At 38.6% G+C, this 17345-nt stretch overlaps 4 protein-coding genes across 4 annotated transcripts; 1 reads left to right on the forward strand and 3 right to left on the reverse strand.

Moving 5' to 3' along the window:
* On the reverse strand, positions 2331–3088 carry LOC109708865 (calvin cycle protein CP12-1, chloroplastic-like). The gene has a single exon (XM_020230752.1). It carries the CDS (start codon positions 3003–3005, stop codon positions 2607–2609), a length of 399 nt encoding a protein of 132 aa, XP_020086341.1. The 5' UTR covers positions 3006–3088; the 3' UTR covers positions 2331–2606.
* Positions 5203–6654, reverse strand: LOC109708863 (bZIP transcription factor 53-like). The gene has a single exon (XM_020230751.1). The coding sequence runs from the start codon at positions 5929–5931 to the stop codon at positions 5494–5496; it is 438 nt and encodes a 145-aa protein (XP_020086340.1). The 5' UTR covers positions 5932–6654; the 3' UTR covers positions 5203–5493.
* On the reverse strand, positions 8362–13364 carry LOC109709407. The gene is made up of 5 exons (XM_020231631.1): positions 13220–13364; positions 11599–11670; positions 11205–11338; positions 10057–10512; positions 8362–9176 (listed from the first exon to the last, which is right to left on the reverse strand). The coding sequence occupies exons 2-5, from the start codon at positions 11623–11625 to the stop codon at positions 8765–8767; spliced, it is 1029 nt and encodes a 342-aa protein (XP_020087220.1). The 5' UTR covers positions 11626–11670; positions 13220–13364; the 3' UTR covers positions 8362–8764.
* On the forward strand, positions 14390–16770 carry LOC109708936 (pentatricopeptide repeat-containing protein At3g62470, mitochondrial-like). The gene has a single exon (XM_020230889.1). It carries the CDS (start codon positions 14582–14584, stop codon positions 16490–16492), a length of 1911 nt encoding a protein of 636 aa, XP_020086478.1. The 5' UTR covers positions 14390–14581; the 3' UTR covers positions 16493–16770.

Raw genomic sequence — 17345 nt, forward strand, 5'->3', positions numbered from 1 at the left:
TCAACACTAGCGGGGAACAAAAGTAAATTTTAAGTCTTAGTTATCTTTCCATACTCATCAGATAATTGTTGCACATAATCTTAAGTAAATTAAAACAAAAGTACACTAGACAAGATGCTTATGTATTCAAACATCTTAAGTTGGGTCTATATATAGTTACTTTGATTGCAAGTTACTCAACAATTTGAGACATTGGTGCTTTGTTGCCACTTATTGGATCTATTACTATAGGCTAATTAATGATGGCCTAAAATGACCTAACTTTTTGCTTTTCCTTATCCCTAGCATTAATGTATACTACTAGTGGAAGTAAATTAAACTTCTTGAGCTGAAAAACTCATACAGTTGGTTGAAGTAGTGCACCAGCCCTGGATATGAGTACCTAAATCCACTGTGTCTAAGTACATTGTCTAAAGAAGAATTATCTATGCAAAATGACTAAGTAATCAAATATTTTCATTTCCCATAATTCCTACACACAAACGTTACAGGATGAAAAAAAAAGAAAAGAAAACCATAGGGTTCAAAGTATGTAGTTATGGTAAGTAGAGGACCTTAAACAAAATTTCAGCTATCTCAGTGTTCATGGATATTTAAGGAAAAAGAACCACAATTCTTTCACAATGAATTATTAGTTACATTAACTAATCCATGCATTTATAGCCCTACCATGAGAAGATACATTTGACTTATTTAATGATTAATTTAGTACTAGAATGATTATGATATAGACATAATGATATCTGATTCTCTGTGGACGCTCCTTTTCGCATGTCCGTAGGCGCCACCACGATGAAAATTGAAAAAACAAAAACAGAAAAAGGCAATGTCGACATATGATGTCACCAAACAATGGTTTGAATACAGCATCTCATGAGAATAATAAGCATACTTTTTATATCAATATACAATCACACAAAGCCATATCATATCACTCTCTTTATAGTAGTGCTTGGTCTCTCCTTTCCACTTCTTTTTGAACGCTTTTCCTTTTTTAATAGTGGTTTTTAGCACACAAAGGCAAGCTCCTGCATAGATTCTTTGTTTGAGGCACAAAGAGGAGAGATGTTCCACACATGTGGATGTTCAACTGCGTGGGGAATTACATTTGCACTGTATGCAGTAGTATGTTTAATTATGGCCTTCCATATTGCCGCTTTATTCTCACAAAAAGAAGCAAAGTGCGACTACTCGAAGCAGTAATAATATAGGCAACTTTATCATTGACTTACTTTTCTGCTGATATTGTTTTTATTAAATCATGCACTTATCCTTCCTCTCATTTGTTGTCGCCCGAATCATAACAAGCAATTGGTTAGGCTTTGTTGCTGGTACATATCTTTTTAGAGCACTTATGGTTCACCTCATCTACTCATCCACTCAATGAAAGCGAAAGGAAAAAAAAAAACAAAGAAAAAAAGAAGCCAAAAAGCAAGCTCATGTAATCTCACAAGGAAAAAAGGACGATCCAAAATAGCCTCATGTAGCGTGCAAGAAACTTAAAAATGACTAATGATCGACATGCGTTGATTATTACTTCATGTTTAAGTTGCTTCTAATCGTGTCTATTCTAGTGCGGTTACGCCGTTGTTTTGTCATCGTATTGATCACTTGAAATCCTTCATTCAGTTGGCCATAGTACTATGAAAGATTCGAAAGTTTTTTATTAAAATTTAGAAGTTGACGAAGTGATTTCGAAGAGCCAAAAGCAAAAATTCTAAGAGGTATCTATCCTTAATTATTCTTCCTCGATCGATTACATTGAGCTTTCTCAACTTTGAGCTTAATTCCTCGATTTCGAAGAGCCATAAGCACACATTCTATAGGTATCTAATGTACTGCATTTACAAAGAGCAATATGCCGTAGGAGACAAGATATAACATGATCTAATTACCTTTGCCATGCTATATATTCTGCTGAATAAATCACAAAGCGTTCATAATAGAACCTTACATAAATACCCGTAAAGTGCTTAATTTGGAGAGAATATATTGTGCGAGAACCATCGGAGAATCAATCGTTTGGCCAGAAAGAAATTAATTAAGCGAAGCAGAGTTATATTGTAAAGATTAATTTCAAGCCGTTTCATATCAAATTCATTTTTTTGGCCAAATAATATGGTATCGGAGACGGTCCCTGAGGTCATTGGTGCATTAAGTTACCTCAAATCCTCTACCAAATCATAATCACTTTGCTTTGCTCCAACACATTAATATTACGACAAAGGGATAAACAAATTGTAAAATTTGAAGCAATTTTATGGGATTCTTATATAGGAGACTTTGCACCAACAATTAAAGGTTAATCAATAAATTAACTTTTGCTTCTCTAATAAAAAAGCTTCACTAGTCACTACTCAGTTCCATTTAATTATTTCAAACTTTAGAGGAGCACATACAAATTAATTACCACGAAAACTAATCCATATGTAGCATCTAATTATTAATTAAGCCCCTTAACAACCAACCACTTAATTTAAAGCCCACAACACCCCCATACAAAACCCCGTAAATATGCGTGTATTCCAACTAAACAAGGACGATTTAATCCACGGGTAATTTTGCGAGTAAGCCCCTGTAAGTGTTTGGAATCTGAGAGGAGGGGGTCAGTCCTCGTAGGTGCGGCACTCGTCGGTCTCGGGGTTGTCCTTGCAATAGTTCTCGAGGGGGTCGTTCTCCTTGAGCTTGTCGCGCGCGTGGCTCGCCGCGGCGCTGAGCTCCTCCACCTCGTCCCACGCCGCCGCGCACTCGCCCTCCGTGTTCTCCCCCGCGCACGCCTCCTCCGCCTTCTTTATGCTCTCCGACACCTTCGCCGCGATATCCGGCGGCGTCGACGGCGCGCTCCGGGCCACCAGCGCCAGCGCGGAGCGGCGCCCCGGCCACGGCGCCGCGCCGCGCGGGAATAGGACGAGCCTCGCTGGGGGGAGGTGGGTCGTCTCAGGGTTTCGGCGCTCCGACGCGGCGCGCGCGGTGGAGAGGCTCGCGTTGGCGAGGGTGGACGCCATGGACGGTGCCGCTCGCTAGGTGTTTGATGAAATGTCTACAAGAAGAGGGTTTCGGTCGCTGCAAAACGGGGATAAAGGGTGGGGCTTTTTGATTGGAGTGGAGTTGGATTAGGGACGCTCGTTTCTTATCGCCTCTTGGCCAATGGTGTGGCGCCACGTAAGATGGATAGCAGAGATTTTTTTTTTGATTTATGAAGGAAAAGTATGGACGATTTTTGAAGTAAGAAATGTGTGGGTAGGAATCAAACACAACTTAGCAGGTTAAGGGTTGAAATATTATCGCTTGGGGTGAAGGCCCAAGTGTACTAATCTCGAAAAATTAGTTCGAAATAATTGGGTAAATTTAAACTATTTTTTTTCTTATTTTCTATGGAAAAGAGAGAGAGAGAGATAGATGAGAACGTGATATTATTCTTATTCATTCCTCGCATCGTATGGTCCATTTAATTTATAAATTTCTAAACTGTTGATAGTATAGTATAGCTCAGATTAGATGTTTGAGCATGGAGACTAATCCTCCTGGGCCGAGCCTGGCCCATCAAGGCCCATTTTGGCCCATTAACAGCTCCTCTCAGCAGACTCAAAAAGTAGACTTGTGTGCTGGAAGAAAACAAACTTTGATATTTTTATGATGCAGATGCTAAAATTAAGTCACATCAAAATTTGAGTTTAAGCTTTCGATAGAAGACTTGCCAGTGGACCAGAATCCGCCAAATGTAAAAAGAATGAAAGACCAAACTGAAGATCTTTCAGAAACAATATCTAAATATTTAAAAAATCAGAAAAAAAAAAAAGAAAAAAAACTAATGGTTTTCTGAAACTGCTTTACTGCACAATAAAAGCAGGTTGTCTCACCAATATCTTTAAACATATCACACTTTGATCAACAAATTTGGATGCTAAACTGCCAATTGATAAGCATCAATTAGAGGCTGCCACTGACAGATCCTGCCTTCTTCTCATTAATACTTTTACAAGCAAATATTTTTGTGTGAGATATTCTTAAATAAAAAAGTCAAGCATTTCACAAACTAGTCCAGAAGCAAATATGGCAATCTAGTTTCAGCAAAAAGCATATAAAGAAAACAATTCATTTATAGAGGATCATAGAAGTGAAATATACTTCTTAGCTGATCTATAATATCAGCACAATTACAAGCTGTAACAGTCACGACACAACCAAAAATGCATACATTGCAGAATCCATATGTGTTCATTTTTACATTCAAATTCTCGTATATTCAAATTTCAATGAATGATTATTCAAAGTAAATTTTAGAAAATCATAGTTCCTTGATATTGAGTTATGTTAAAAAAGAAAAGAAAAGAAAAAAAAAAAAACCAAGTTTTACTGAATTTCAGCTCTTTCACTTTCAATAACATCAACAAATTCAAACAGTTAGCCTTTCAGCAGCAAACTTGGACACATTACAAAAGGATCAAATATTTCAGCATCATCACATATAATGAATTAATATTTACTTTTTTTTTTTAACTTCAGATTAGCAATATGTCCTTCGTCGTACCTTAACAATCAAAGGTCTCATTACAGGGTTAGTGCGTTATATATTTGGCCCAAAAGAGGCTCCACTCTTTCCAAGGACAAAGCAATATGATGGTCCAAAAATAGATAATCAGAAAAATGGACCCTCAAATTGATGATATCAACTCTAATTAAGATCACCTTTGAAGAAACTGTTGCGAGGATAAAATCAAATTTCCATGAGAACAGCTCCAGTTTTAAGGGCTTACGCGAGGAGAAATCGAACCTCTTTTGATCTTAATTAACACAATAGCACAGAAAACATGTGACATTCCCTGCAGACTTTGGCATACAGATCGAGAGCTTCCATGAACAGTAGTTTTAGGGCATTTCTTTTGCATTACAACCAGAATCATATAATACAAATTACTATAGCATTCCCAATTTCCCATGGCGTCAATTATATGATAAAAACACACACTACCGATTAAATAGATTGTGACTAAGAATTAGATCTCACTCTAATTGGTTTCCCCACACCTTATAATACAATATCAGCTCAATCTAAGGAAAGTACCAACGGCAATCTTATAACAAACAGAAGTTCAGATATCAACTTATTCTCACTGATAAAAGAGTTATTCAAGCCAGCAAGAAGCGATCACAACAAGTGTACAACTGGCTAATGAATGCAAGTTGATTTTATAACCAATCTGAAACAATCAGCATTCTGCTGCATTTAAATTAAAGCTTCTAATACATCTAAACAGATGAATTTAAAAAGAGCACAAACAATATCTTAGCTATATTAATCAAGAACATAAATATCTAATACAATATGCAATGGAAGATATTGTCACATAAGAACACAAACCTTCATCAGATAATACCTAAACATAACTCAACTCCAACCAAGACATAAGACAAAACTCTATTTAGCAAACACCATGAACTACTATAACCCCATAAACTACTTGGAACTCTCACATAGGGCTTACCCTTTTTTCAGAACTGGAGAAACTCAGCATTGGCCATGATGGGCTGCGCAGGGAAAAGCGGCTGCCACGGCTTCAAGAGCGGGTCCGGAATTTCAGGGATAGTCTCCATGGGCACTCCGACGACATCCTCAACGATCTGAAGCAGCGAGTTCATCGACTTGAGCCTCTCATTCAGTTCAGTGACTTGAGCCCTTAATACGATGTTGTCCTTATCCAAGTTAAGGTACTGCTGAGTCAAAATATTGAGCTGGGCCTCGATCTGTTTGTTGTCATTCCTGAGCTTGACTTCTTGGTTTATCAGCTCATCCAAGTGCTGCTGCTTCCGCAAGCGGGACCTGCGCGCGGATTCCCTGTTGGAGATCATCCGCTTGCGCTTCTTCTCGTCGGTGATTTGGGGACATCCTTCAGGGCTCGAAGAGCGGCAAGCGGCCGGTATGGACGACATTTCTCTTTCCGGCGAAAAGAAGGGTTCTTCGATTGGAAGGAGGTTTGTGGAGAGTAAAATTCGATAACTTTTTGGTTAAATTGGGGATTTTTACGAGAGTGTGGTTAAATTAGGATGTGAAAGGAACGGGTGATGAGAGAATTAGTTCATGAGAATACGTAGAACCAGTAGAGGAATGCGACCGAGAACGAGTGGAGGAAGCAGAACCAGGGGTGGCAGAGTGTGGCGATTTTCATAACAGCTAGAAGAGGTGGGCTTTGGAGAACATGAACACTCAACTTCAAAAGCAGATCACAAGAGGCAAATTTTACAGGGGATTTGTACGGAATCGAACAAGAAAACCTCAAAAGGTCGGATTTTGGGAACTGGGGTTTCCTCAGATCGGGTAATAAACCACAAAAGAACGAATTTTGGGAAATGGATTTCGATTAAAAACGACAAAATAACCCCCCACCCCCAAAAAATTCCAATTTTGGGAGTTGGATCTTGTCCAAATGGAGAGATATAGGTTGAGGAACGAAGAGATGGACCAAATTGAACAAAACCACCTCCAAAATCTACGGATTCAACAGCTAATAATAACTACTAAAACTAATAGAAAAAAGAAGGAAAAAAAAAATCTAAAAAAAGGAAATTTTAAGAGAGAAAAAGAGAGGAATACTTAGCTGGAAAGAAGAGACGCGGAATCACTTGCGGAGGAATCGAACGAAGGAAAGAAGGTTTGGAGAGGTCATCGAGGGGCCTATTTATAGATGGTGAGAGGGGCATTATGGGAATGAAAATGGGGAAATTTTCATTTGCTCTTTTTTGGTCTCCAATAATATTATTTAATGTGGGGGAATATACCAAGGATAAGCTTTGAATGAGATGAAGAAAAAAAAAAAATAAAAACAGAGAAACCGCATAGATGTTTCCAACCCTTCCACAGCTGTTTCTCTTTTGAAGGGATGTTCTTTCCACAGCTGGTTTAGGGCTTTAAATCACCTAAAAAAAAAAAATCCAATTAATAGAATTAAAATACCGACCGTGCCTAGAGCAAATGATAAAGGGCTTGGTGATTGATATCCGAGACCAAGTTCGAATTCTAGTTAATTTATATTTCTAATTAAGTTTATTTCTAAATAAAATAAACGAAGTGGATAGCGTGCTACTTATCTCTCAAAAAAAAAAAGAAAATGAAGTTTTTGTTATTTTAGGGATAAATAGCCTAAATTGCTGATTACTACTCAAAACAAAGAAAAGATAAATAGTTTGGACTTAATTTTGAACTCTAATGTAAATAGGTATATTTCTAATTCTTTAATATGGATGACAAAGATATCACTCCTTAATTATGGTAGTTTGTCATTTCATTTCGGTTGTTGCTACATTTTCTATATCGCATCATTTTAAAGCATCGATTTTTTTCTAAAAAAAAATAATTTTACTAAGCTCGTACGAAATTAGGTTAAGAAAAAAATCAGTAGCATGGGAAGGTAAATACTCTTTTTTCGACTTAATTCACCTTTGAATTATAATAGTCACCAAATAAATTAGAGTTAAATGTTTTCTAATTATCTCTTTTGTTTTGTTGCATTAGAAGATTATTTTCATGCGAACATGTCTAGCATGACTTAAAAAAAGAAAAAATCATAGGCGTGATATATTACATCATTCATGACGTAAGCACAAAATAAAGGGCAAAATGATACGAAAAATAAAAATTAAAAAGGATGGTAACTAGTACATGGTTTATTTCTAAATTGGTTGGCCATGTTTGGGGATTTGGTCGAATGGTCCCAATTTTCAACGGTGTGCCCCAAGTGAAAAGCTCTTATTGGTTAGGACACGTGTATCACATGGCCGCCACGACTGCGATTAAGACACGTGTACGGCTTATTTGGCCCCACGCTCAAGCGAAAAATCCGCGTGCGCTGTATTTCGTATGATCCTGTATTGATTTCGATATTCGCGAGGGATTATGGTTCTAAACACGTTTTATATTTCTTTTATTGTTCTTTTATTTTTGGTTTAAGCTCTTTGTTTTCTTCTAATGATGAATACGGTCGCACAGCGTGGTGGAATCGAAAGGACATGGGCCACTGACCCTGCAACAAAATGTCAATTCTAATCATGGTTAATATTTAAAATAAAATAAACATCGTTTACTAAATCTGTAAGTAATTATATATGTCCCAGAGTAACAATACCAGAATGGTGCAACAGGTTTTAAGTGAATAGATACCCCAAACTTAGAAGATGAAACACATGATCAAATATACAATAACAAAAAAGAAATTTTCCTGCAACGACGTAGAAGCTTAATGGAAATCAGTATATTATGACAAATCAGTGAAAGAAAGGACTATTATCAGCAGTTAAGATCACATAAGAATGGAATTCTAAGAGGTGTTACGAGACAATTGGGAAGTTGAAAAATTATAAAAATTCTGCATGAAATGACTAATCTCACTATTCAAAACTGTGATAGGTATATGTTTGATACAGCTCAACAACCGGACAAGCTTTTAAAATTTCCATCAAACTTAGAATACATTCAGAAAATACCATATTAAATTCTAATGTTGAAATATACGGCGGATTAAGACAAATACGTTACAAGGACAATGAAATGAGAAAATAACTCCTAATGTATAATGCATAAACATTACAGTCACCGTAATATCTCTGCTCGAGTCCGAATCACTCATCCTCAAAATGGGGGGATAAAGGCCAGGTTTGATCAATGATAAATGTTTCTCCGATCCCACAATGCAAGCGCCAATAAACGCTCAAAAACAAAAAATTTAACAATGATTCAAAAAAGCTTTTCTCAGTTCTTCTCAAAGATAAATTAAATTAGATGTGCTTTCTTTAAGAACCTAATAGTTCTGCAATAGTACGGCCATATCGATTCAACATAGTCCAAATACTTCTCAACTGCCCACTCTTTGAGCTCTTCAAATTTTTGCTTAAGAAGAGCTTTATAATCTAACTTCTTGATGCATTCTACAGGCTCCCAGAACCGTACAACGTACTTTTTGAACTCCCCCTTGGCTATGAAATTATAGACTGCGAGAGAGTAAGTTGGGAGGTTCTTTATGAGATGAATTGCCTGCATGAATAAGTAGAAGTAGAGAGAGCAGAGCCCTTGAATGATCTTTATATAGACAGCTGTTATCACTGGCCCGATTACCCATAATGGCCTCAGCTCGGAAGTAACTTCGGCTCCATACATCAGTTTCACCGTCAAGTACCAAGGGATGCTGCAAAACGACAGTGATCAGCTTTGTGTCAGATAGCAAACAAACATTAGAGGGGCTAAAATGCAAAGAAAACCTAAAAATAGCGTCACTTGCACTTCGCCCCTCGAAAACATGAAAACCTGCATTTAACCCTTAGAATGTTTAGACTAATAGCAATTAAACCCCTTCCAATCGCTTTTGGCAATATTAGAAAATTCTTAAAACATGGGGTTATAGATACAACTACAACTATACATCATATATGACTACTACCTACAGGAAGGAGACAGAGAGCTGACGGTCCAAACACCGGGGGTCACATACAGGTTTCCATTTTTCAGGAGAGGCTTGCAAATGGTATTATTTTTAGCATGATTTTTCACGTCTAGCTTACAACTAATATTTTAATCAGCTTTCTTAATAAACCACTCATATTGAAAACCAACAACATTTATTATGATCCGAATTTAGTCTATAAATAAATAAGAAATCGTTTGATTTGGAGTCCTTTACTGGTGCATTGATCATATTGAGGAGAAAAAAACAGATTAGATGCATGTAACTATCCAATAGAAGACCTTGCCATATACTAGTGAAATTTGAATACTATATATATGGATTTTTAATATATACGGATTTTTAATAACAAAGATTGCATGAACATGGATCTTTAAATAGGAAATCTGATTAATATGTTATGCAGCATTAGTGCCTTATGTGCCACCATTTCTGTTCTTGTCTTAGGAAGGATTGAAGAGCTCTTAACATCATGATTTCCCATTTCTAGGCATTAGTTAAGAGAACAAAACCAACAGATGATTTTGCAGGTACATATATGCATGGAAAGCCCTAAATAAAGTGCTAATAGAGGAGGTTTATAGTGACAGTTCTTTGTACTTACAATACTAATAATGGAATAGTTATAGCTGCATCAAGACCAGCAAAGTACACCAATGCAGCCTTCAGCATTCTCCCAGCTTGAGTACTCATCTTCACATGTTGCGTTTCAGAGGTTGTTGTACTTTGAACTGGTTTTTCATCGACGTTCCCATTTATAGTAATGCTCGAAGTCTGGGTGCGCAACATGATCAGCCATTTCTTAAATAACTTCTGTATGGCGATAGATCCCATCTTGGTGTCACCTTCCCCTTGTGTTGGATAAGAAAGTGGATGCTTTTGTGAATCATGAGATTTTGATATAAGATCTTCTCTCTCGTCAGGTGAGGAGGAGAGCTGAACTTGTGATTTGCTAAATTTCAAGCCACTTTTTTTGGTCTCATGTTCGTCGTTCTGGGCATTGCTCTTAAAAGATGAGACTTTGAACACTTTCCTCTTTAATGAGACAATAGGTTCGTCTCTGAGACAGCCAAAATGATTGCAAATGAGACATCCTCTTTAAGAGTATGGTAGATGTTTAATGTATGCATCTACTATATATCATTGATGCAATACAAGAAAACTACGAAGAAAGATATGTATACTGGCCTAAAAAAATTTGTGCTCTGAAGCAGAAAAAGACCAAAACATTTCATGCAATACAACAAATGCATTAAAAAAGAGATCTACCAAAGTAAACAGAACAATTCCTGTTCTGAAGCAGAAAGCTCTACTCCAAAACATAGTCCTTAAATATTTAAACAGATTATAAATAGTTAAATGTGATGTGTTTCATAGACGATACTGAAAAAGGAATAACATATGGCTATGCTCATTTCCTCAATCAGTTGCATTAGCAGATTGAATAGATGTATACAGTGAAATAAACAATAAATAGTTATAGACAACTGAAGCAAGAGAATTTTACTTTGTAAATGTAAAATTACTGGACTTGCATACTCGATTATCTCCTTGTGGTTTTTAAAATCATATATGTCAACTCCTTCCCTGAGCAAAGTCTCAAAAAGACAGTAAGATCTCACCCATATAATAGGTCTACTCATTTCATTAGACTGTAGGGAAAAAATACAACAATATTTTGGAGCATAACATAAATTGCATTTTCCAAAAAACCTTCAATAAATGTAAACAATGCTGCTTAACTTATTTCACCTGGAAACAAAACGATGCTTCAATGGCATAAACTCATCATCTTTTCCACAGACAAATTGAAAAGCTACAAACGATCGACGGATCACTCCATTGGCAGCTGCTTTATACCTTAAGGAATTGGATGGCTGTGAAACCTAACAAAGATCAATAATAAATATAACAGTTAACCGTAATGAATGGCAACAATTGAAAATGCGATGGAAGTTGTCAAATTTCCAAATATCCTATTCTGCTTTCAACTTACATGAATGACACAAAATTCCATTCTAAGCAAACAATGTATTAGGGAACTTTAATAAACTTGCATAGAGAATGACCTCAGAAGGGTCAAGACCACTCAAGTATATGGACACATATCCTGCTTAAAGAAATATGGACCATTAATAGCACATACCGGTGTCTGGTGTGCAATCAGCGCCATGGTTCCAAACTCATAGCTTCATTTCTCAACAGCAGTCCAATAATGCTGGTACAGAGTGTCACAATCAGAAGCACATCCATAACTTACAGAGAAATAAGTTAACGAGAACACATTTCCAAATTTTCTAACACATAAGACAACAAACATGTAATACAACAAGATATGTCGATGTTACAAATCAAAATCAGTCAAAGAGAGACAGAGAGGAAAAAAAATTCATAAAACGTACCAACTACGATAGCAGCAACAAATCAAAAGAAATAAGACATTTCGCAAAGATGAGTAAAATCTGTGTAACATAATAATAGGGGGGAAATATAAGATGCAGTAAGCAATTTGCAACTACATAATTTATAAGTGAAGAAACTTCAAGGCTATCACTACATCCAGTAGTTAAATTAAGTTATCGGAGCTATAAGTTAATCTTACATATTTCCTTCTTATTTGGTCAATTATTCCATCAATACAAGATTTTAAATTGCGAAAACAGCTGTCAAGAAAACAATCAAAAGATAAACATAATCTACAGCAATAATCTCTTGCCTCAACCATGAATTAAGGGATTAAATTGAATTCTTACAACTAGAGGAGCCTTTCAGAAAGGGGAGCTGCAGTACTTGCAGCAACAAACTCCTCTTTGCTACAGGAGGGAAATGGATTCTTCAGTTCGCTCATTTTTTGTTGCTGATCTATTTTTCCTTTCTCCCAGGTGTCAGCAATATCATTCTATCTTGGCAAAGTTTGATAATGGAAAATGTAGTTTTACAGTTCTATCAGGCAAACTGATGAAAGCATTGCCCACCAAAAATTAACTCAGCTTGTTCTCGATCACATATAGATAGTGTTGTCATATGAATCCTACTAAAACATTATGGCAATCAATCGTACGAAACGCTACCACCGCTAATCCTACTTTAGTGCATTGCACTAAAAATCTTTCCTTATCTCCTCCCACCACATCATCTTGAATCGCTCTCAAAGACTTTGCACAATGACATGCGAGGATTGTAGCACTTCCTAAATAAACATATAAGAGATGTTATCTGGCATCTTACTTAAGAACAAGTATCATCTGACGAACGTAACTAACTCTTCTATGAATTTACTCAATCTAAAAGCCTCAAATTGCTTTAGCAGCAAAAAGATAAATAAACCATCCAAACGTTTGATAGGGCATTCCTCTCTATCTCCTGCCTCACCTTCATAACCAACATGAAACCTTAAGACTAGTAAATTATCTATCTACAAGTGTCACCGATCCTCCGCAAAGAAACACAAATCCCAGAACTAGGCCAATCAAATGGAGCAAATTCTCTTCTCCCCCACAAAACCTAGTCGAATGCCCGATCCGTACCACAGATAACACATACATCCGAAGCCACAACCCGCAAATAACACATAGAGAGCCCTAAAATTACCAAAAAATAACTACAAAAACCTTCTCACAAGATTAAAAACCCTAATCCGATCGCCCAGAAGTTGAAACAACCATTCGAACCAGATTAAAAAGAGAATCCCCCCGAATTCAACACGCAGAGCAAAGATTACGAAGCATAAAGCTAAAATTAGAAGCCATTGGAGGGGCGATCTGTACCTCGTCGCCTTCGGAAGCTTCTCCGTCGCCGAAGCTTCTTTCAAGCGTCGAAGCGGAGAGAAGGGGAGGAAGAGAGGAACAAGGGTAGAGAGAGAGAGAGAGAGAGAGAGAGAGAGAGAGAGAGCGTACGAATCCTTATCTATAAGCAGAGTTAAAATGCATTTACACGCTTTTATTAGGGCCGGTGTATATAAAGGGCTGGATCGCGTCACCGCCATGAAATGTGGGCCTGGACCCAAAAGAGAGGTTACTGGATCCGCCCATACTATTTACATTGGCCTCGGTTGTTGCTCTTAACATAAGTATTGAAGCCCAGCCCAATAAGGCCCATTGTGAAGCACAAGGCCCGCGCATGGATGAGGATATACAAAGGCTCAGTGTAGTAATTGGAGACCCATATTAAGTTGAGATGAATAAACTCAAACTCTTAAGCCCGTTTGTGGTCGTCTAATGCTATTGGACAAAATGAAGGTAGGCCGAAACCGTGGAAGCATAGCAGGTATAATATTTTCTCGGTGTAGTTTTTGCTGCACGAAATATACTCTACCCACGACTTCAAATGAGCCTTTTCTCTTAGTCAGAAAATTCAATGGCACCAAAGAATTTCTTCCAAAAAGATGATACAGGACTATTGTCACACACACACACACACACACACACACACACACACACACACAAGAAAAAAAAAATCTGTATTTAATTAATAAGGTGGTTAAACATTCTATTTGAAATTGCTGAAATAGTGTATGTATTATATATAGGTGAGAAAACGTAATAGAAAAGTAATCCATTTTGTTTTTATAAAATATATTATATTGTGTACAATGAAATAATTTGATTATAATATTGATTTCTATAATTTTATGAAAAAAAAAACTTATATTATTATTATTTTTTTAACTTTCTTTAGTCAAATATTTAAGTATTGCACTCTATTATATGTTTCTATTATATGTTTCCAATGTCTCCTCAACTCCACGTGAAGCCTCAGGCCAAAAATCAAGGTGGAGGCATTTATTGTAGTCTCTTGCTTAAGCAAAGGCAGAGATTAAGCAAAAGGCAAAAGCCCTGGGAAATGATCACACCAGTTTAACGGTCCTGATCTTGACGCGCGACTAACCACTATCTTGCGCGTTGCGATGCTTCACCTACTCTCTCTCTCTCTCTCTCTCTCTCACCCGCCTCCTCCTGTTTTTCCCGCTCCGCCACCACCCTCTCCTCTCGCTCCCTCTCCCTCTTCCTCTTCCTCCTCCTCCCCGCGCCGCTATTCTCCCCCTTAAACCCTAACCCTAAAAACCTCTTCTCTCGTCCCTCCTTCTCCCCTCTTCCCTCTACCCTTCCCCCTCCATTAATGGCCTTCTCATGACCCTCCTCCTTAGACGATCTCGCCCCCTTCTCCACCTCCACCCCCTCCCCAGCTCCGCCTCCGCTGCCGCAGTAGCGTCTCCCCATGGCCCCTTCGCCTCCTTCCCGCTCGATCCGAGCCTTCCAGATCCAATCCCACGGCCGCGAGAAGCGGGATCTGGAGGAGGAGGAGGAGGAGGAGGAGGAGAAAGGGCGATGCGCGTCCATGGTGGTCGTCCTCTGCCCCTGCCTCGTCCTTCTCATCATCCTTCTTATAGTCGCCTCCATCGTCCTCGCCATCAAGCTCCGCCTCTTCTGCCACGGCCCCTTCCGCGCCTCCCTCGCTCACCTCCTCTACAAGGACAAATGCCGCTCCTAAACCCTAAATCCCTCCTCTCCACCTCCGCCTGCCCCTCAGAATCCGACACCGATTCCGCCGAGGAGCACGACGAATCGAAGCAACCGTGGCCGCCGGCTTCGGAATCCCACGCGAAGGAGGTGGAGAGGGTCTGCAAGGTGATCGACGAACTCTTCGCCTCGGATCGCAACATGGAGGCGGTGCTCGACGAGTGCGGCGTCGATCTCACTCACTCACTCGTGATCGATGTCATAGAACGGTTCAAGCACGCCCACAAGCCGACTTTCCGGTTCTTCCGGTGGGCCGGGACCAGGCCGGGGTTCTCGCACGATGCGAGCACGTACAACAAGATGCTGAGCGTTCTTGGGAAGACGCGGCAGTTCGAAACCATGGTTGCGTTCCTCGAGGAGATGGGAAAGGAGAAATTATTATCAATGGAAGCCTTCAGAATCTCAATCAAGGCATTTGCAGCTGCTCGAGAGATGAAGAAGTCCCTGGGAATCTTTCAACTAATGAAAAGATATAATTTTGAAGCAGGATTGGACACTTTCAATTGCTTGATCGAAGCTCTGGCGAAGGCCAAGCTCGGGAAAGAAGCTCAGGCTTTGTTTGAGAAGATGAAGGATCAGTACCCACCGGATCTCCGTACATATACTGTTCTCCTTCTGGGGTGGTGCAAGCTCAAAAACTTAGTTGAAGCCGGTAGGGTATGGAATCTAATGCTGGAGGATGGTTTTAAGCCTGATGTGGTCGCCCACAATACGATGATCGACGGGCTGATCGGTGGGCAGAGGAGATCCGAGGCCATTAAACTTTTTGAGCTAATGAAGGCGAAAGGCCCAATCCCTAATGTGTGGACCTATACTATTTTAATCCGCGACTTGTGCAAAGGTGAGAAGATGGATTTGGCTGTTAAGTGCTTTGAGGAAATGCTAGAAGCTGGGTGCTCGCCAGATGCTGCCACCTACACTTGCTTGATTGTAGGGTTTGGAAATGCTCGGCAGATGGATAAGGTTTCAGGATTACTGAGGGAGATGACCGAGAAGGGGTGCCCGCCTGATAGCCGGACTTATAATGCTCTGATCAAGCTTATGACCAATCGGAACATGCCGGATGATGCTGCGAGGATTTATAAGAAGATGATCAAGAATGGTTTTGAGCCCACGATCCACACTTACAATATGATGATGAAGTCTTACTTTCACGGAAAGAATTATGAGATGGGATGTGCTATTTGGGAAGAGATGGCTCAGAAAGGAATTTGTCCTGATGTTAATTCCTATACAGTGTATATCGGCGGGCATATAAGGCATGGAAGGCCTGAAGAAGCGTATAAGTATATTGAGGAGATGGTGACCAAAGGGATGAAAGCTCCTCCGCAAATTGACTATAACAAATTTGCAGCAGATTTCTCGAGAGCAGGGAAGCCGGATGTGTTGTATGAGTTGGCCCAGAAGATGAACTTTTCAGGGAAATTTCAGGTTTCGAATGTATTCCATGGTTGGGCTGAGAGGATGAAGAAGAGGGTTAAGAAAAGAGTTCCTAATCAGACTGGGAGCCGTCTTTTCTGAGTATGGTCCATAAGAAAAAGCGTAATACATTGGAGATGCCGGTCCCTCTCTTGATTTGAGTATTTGACTGATGAGTTTCAGAATTACTTGATCTTTGTTGTATTGTATAGCTTCTCATGTAGATTATACATTTCGATCAGATTCTCCTTCTAAATCTGTTTTTCATAATACCTCGGGTATTAATTAGTGACCTATGCAGTTTTATATTGTTTTACTTCTGCATTATGCACATATCAGTCAAACTGTTAGGAAATAGCAAAAGAAAAAAAATCAAATAATTCACCTTAGCATTTTTTATTTACATCTCGTTCTTTGATTTACTTTGCTGGAGAAAGGTGCAGTAGAAAGGAAAATATTTTAGGGGCATTTTGAGAACTTTATATCAAAAAATTAACGTGTATCCTGGATGAATTTTTGCGTTGCAGTAGGTCAAGTATGTAAAGCAGAAAACTTCAAGTTTCCATAGGATAAAAATCTTCCATTTTATACACTTGATAATTATTCAATTGCTGGCAATTTTGATCAAATTCTGTGGTCTTATGTTGCCTCACATGCATTTTCTGATTGCCTTTTTTGAATGCTGGACAATTTTATCTGTCGAATGTTTAACCTATTATCTTAACATATCAGGACTGAATGATAAGATGAAAAGTAGATTCAGAGTGGCCTGTATAGAATTTTTCATATTCAAAAGATTGATTTGACTCGCTTATGGTGTCCAAATGTTTTGTCTCAATGCAGTGAACCAGAGAAGAATATGCATTTCTCTATCGTGACAAAGAATTTAATGCTTCGTGACAACCTTCTTTGTTCGTGTGGATCAGGCCCATCATACTAATTAAGGATAAATTCT

The sequence above is a fragment of the Ananas comosus genome, linkage group 4 (genome assembly GCF_001540865.1).
Source record: "Ananas comosus cultivar F153 linkage group 4, ASM154086v1, whole genome shotgun sequence".
Taxonomy (NCBI): Eukaryota; Viridiplantae; Streptophyta; class Magnoliopsida; order Poales; family Bromeliaceae; genus Ananas; species Ananas comosus.

What these genes read in the sequence shown, in the direction of transcription:
- LOC109708865 (XM_020230752.1), bottom strand. Translation starts at nt 3,005, where the DNA reads ATGGCGTCCACCCTCGCCAACGCGAGCCTCTCCACCGCGCGCGCCGCG.
- LOC109708863 (XM_020230751.1), bottom strand. Translation starts at nt 5,931, where the DNA reads ATGTCGTCCATACCGGCCGCTTGCCGCTCTTCGAGCCCTGAAGGATGT.
- LOC109709407 (XM_020231631.1), bottom strand. Translation starts at nt 11,625, where the DNA reads ATGGCGCTGATTGCACACCAGACACCG. An exon ending in TGATTGCACACCAGACACCG is followed by an intron (nt 11,339 to 11,598) that starts GTATGTGCTATT and finishes GATCTTTGTTAG; the next exon opens with GTTTCACAGCCATCCAATTC. An exon ending in ACTATTCCATTATTAGTATT is followed by an intron (nt 9,177 to 10,056) that starts GTAAGTACAAAG and finishes GTCGTTTTGCAG; the next exon opens with CATCCCTTGGTACTTGACGG.
- LOC109708936 (XM_020230889.1), top strand. Translation starts at nt 14,582, where the DNA reads ATGACCCTCCTCCTTAGACGATCTCGCCCCCTTCTCCACCTCCACCCC.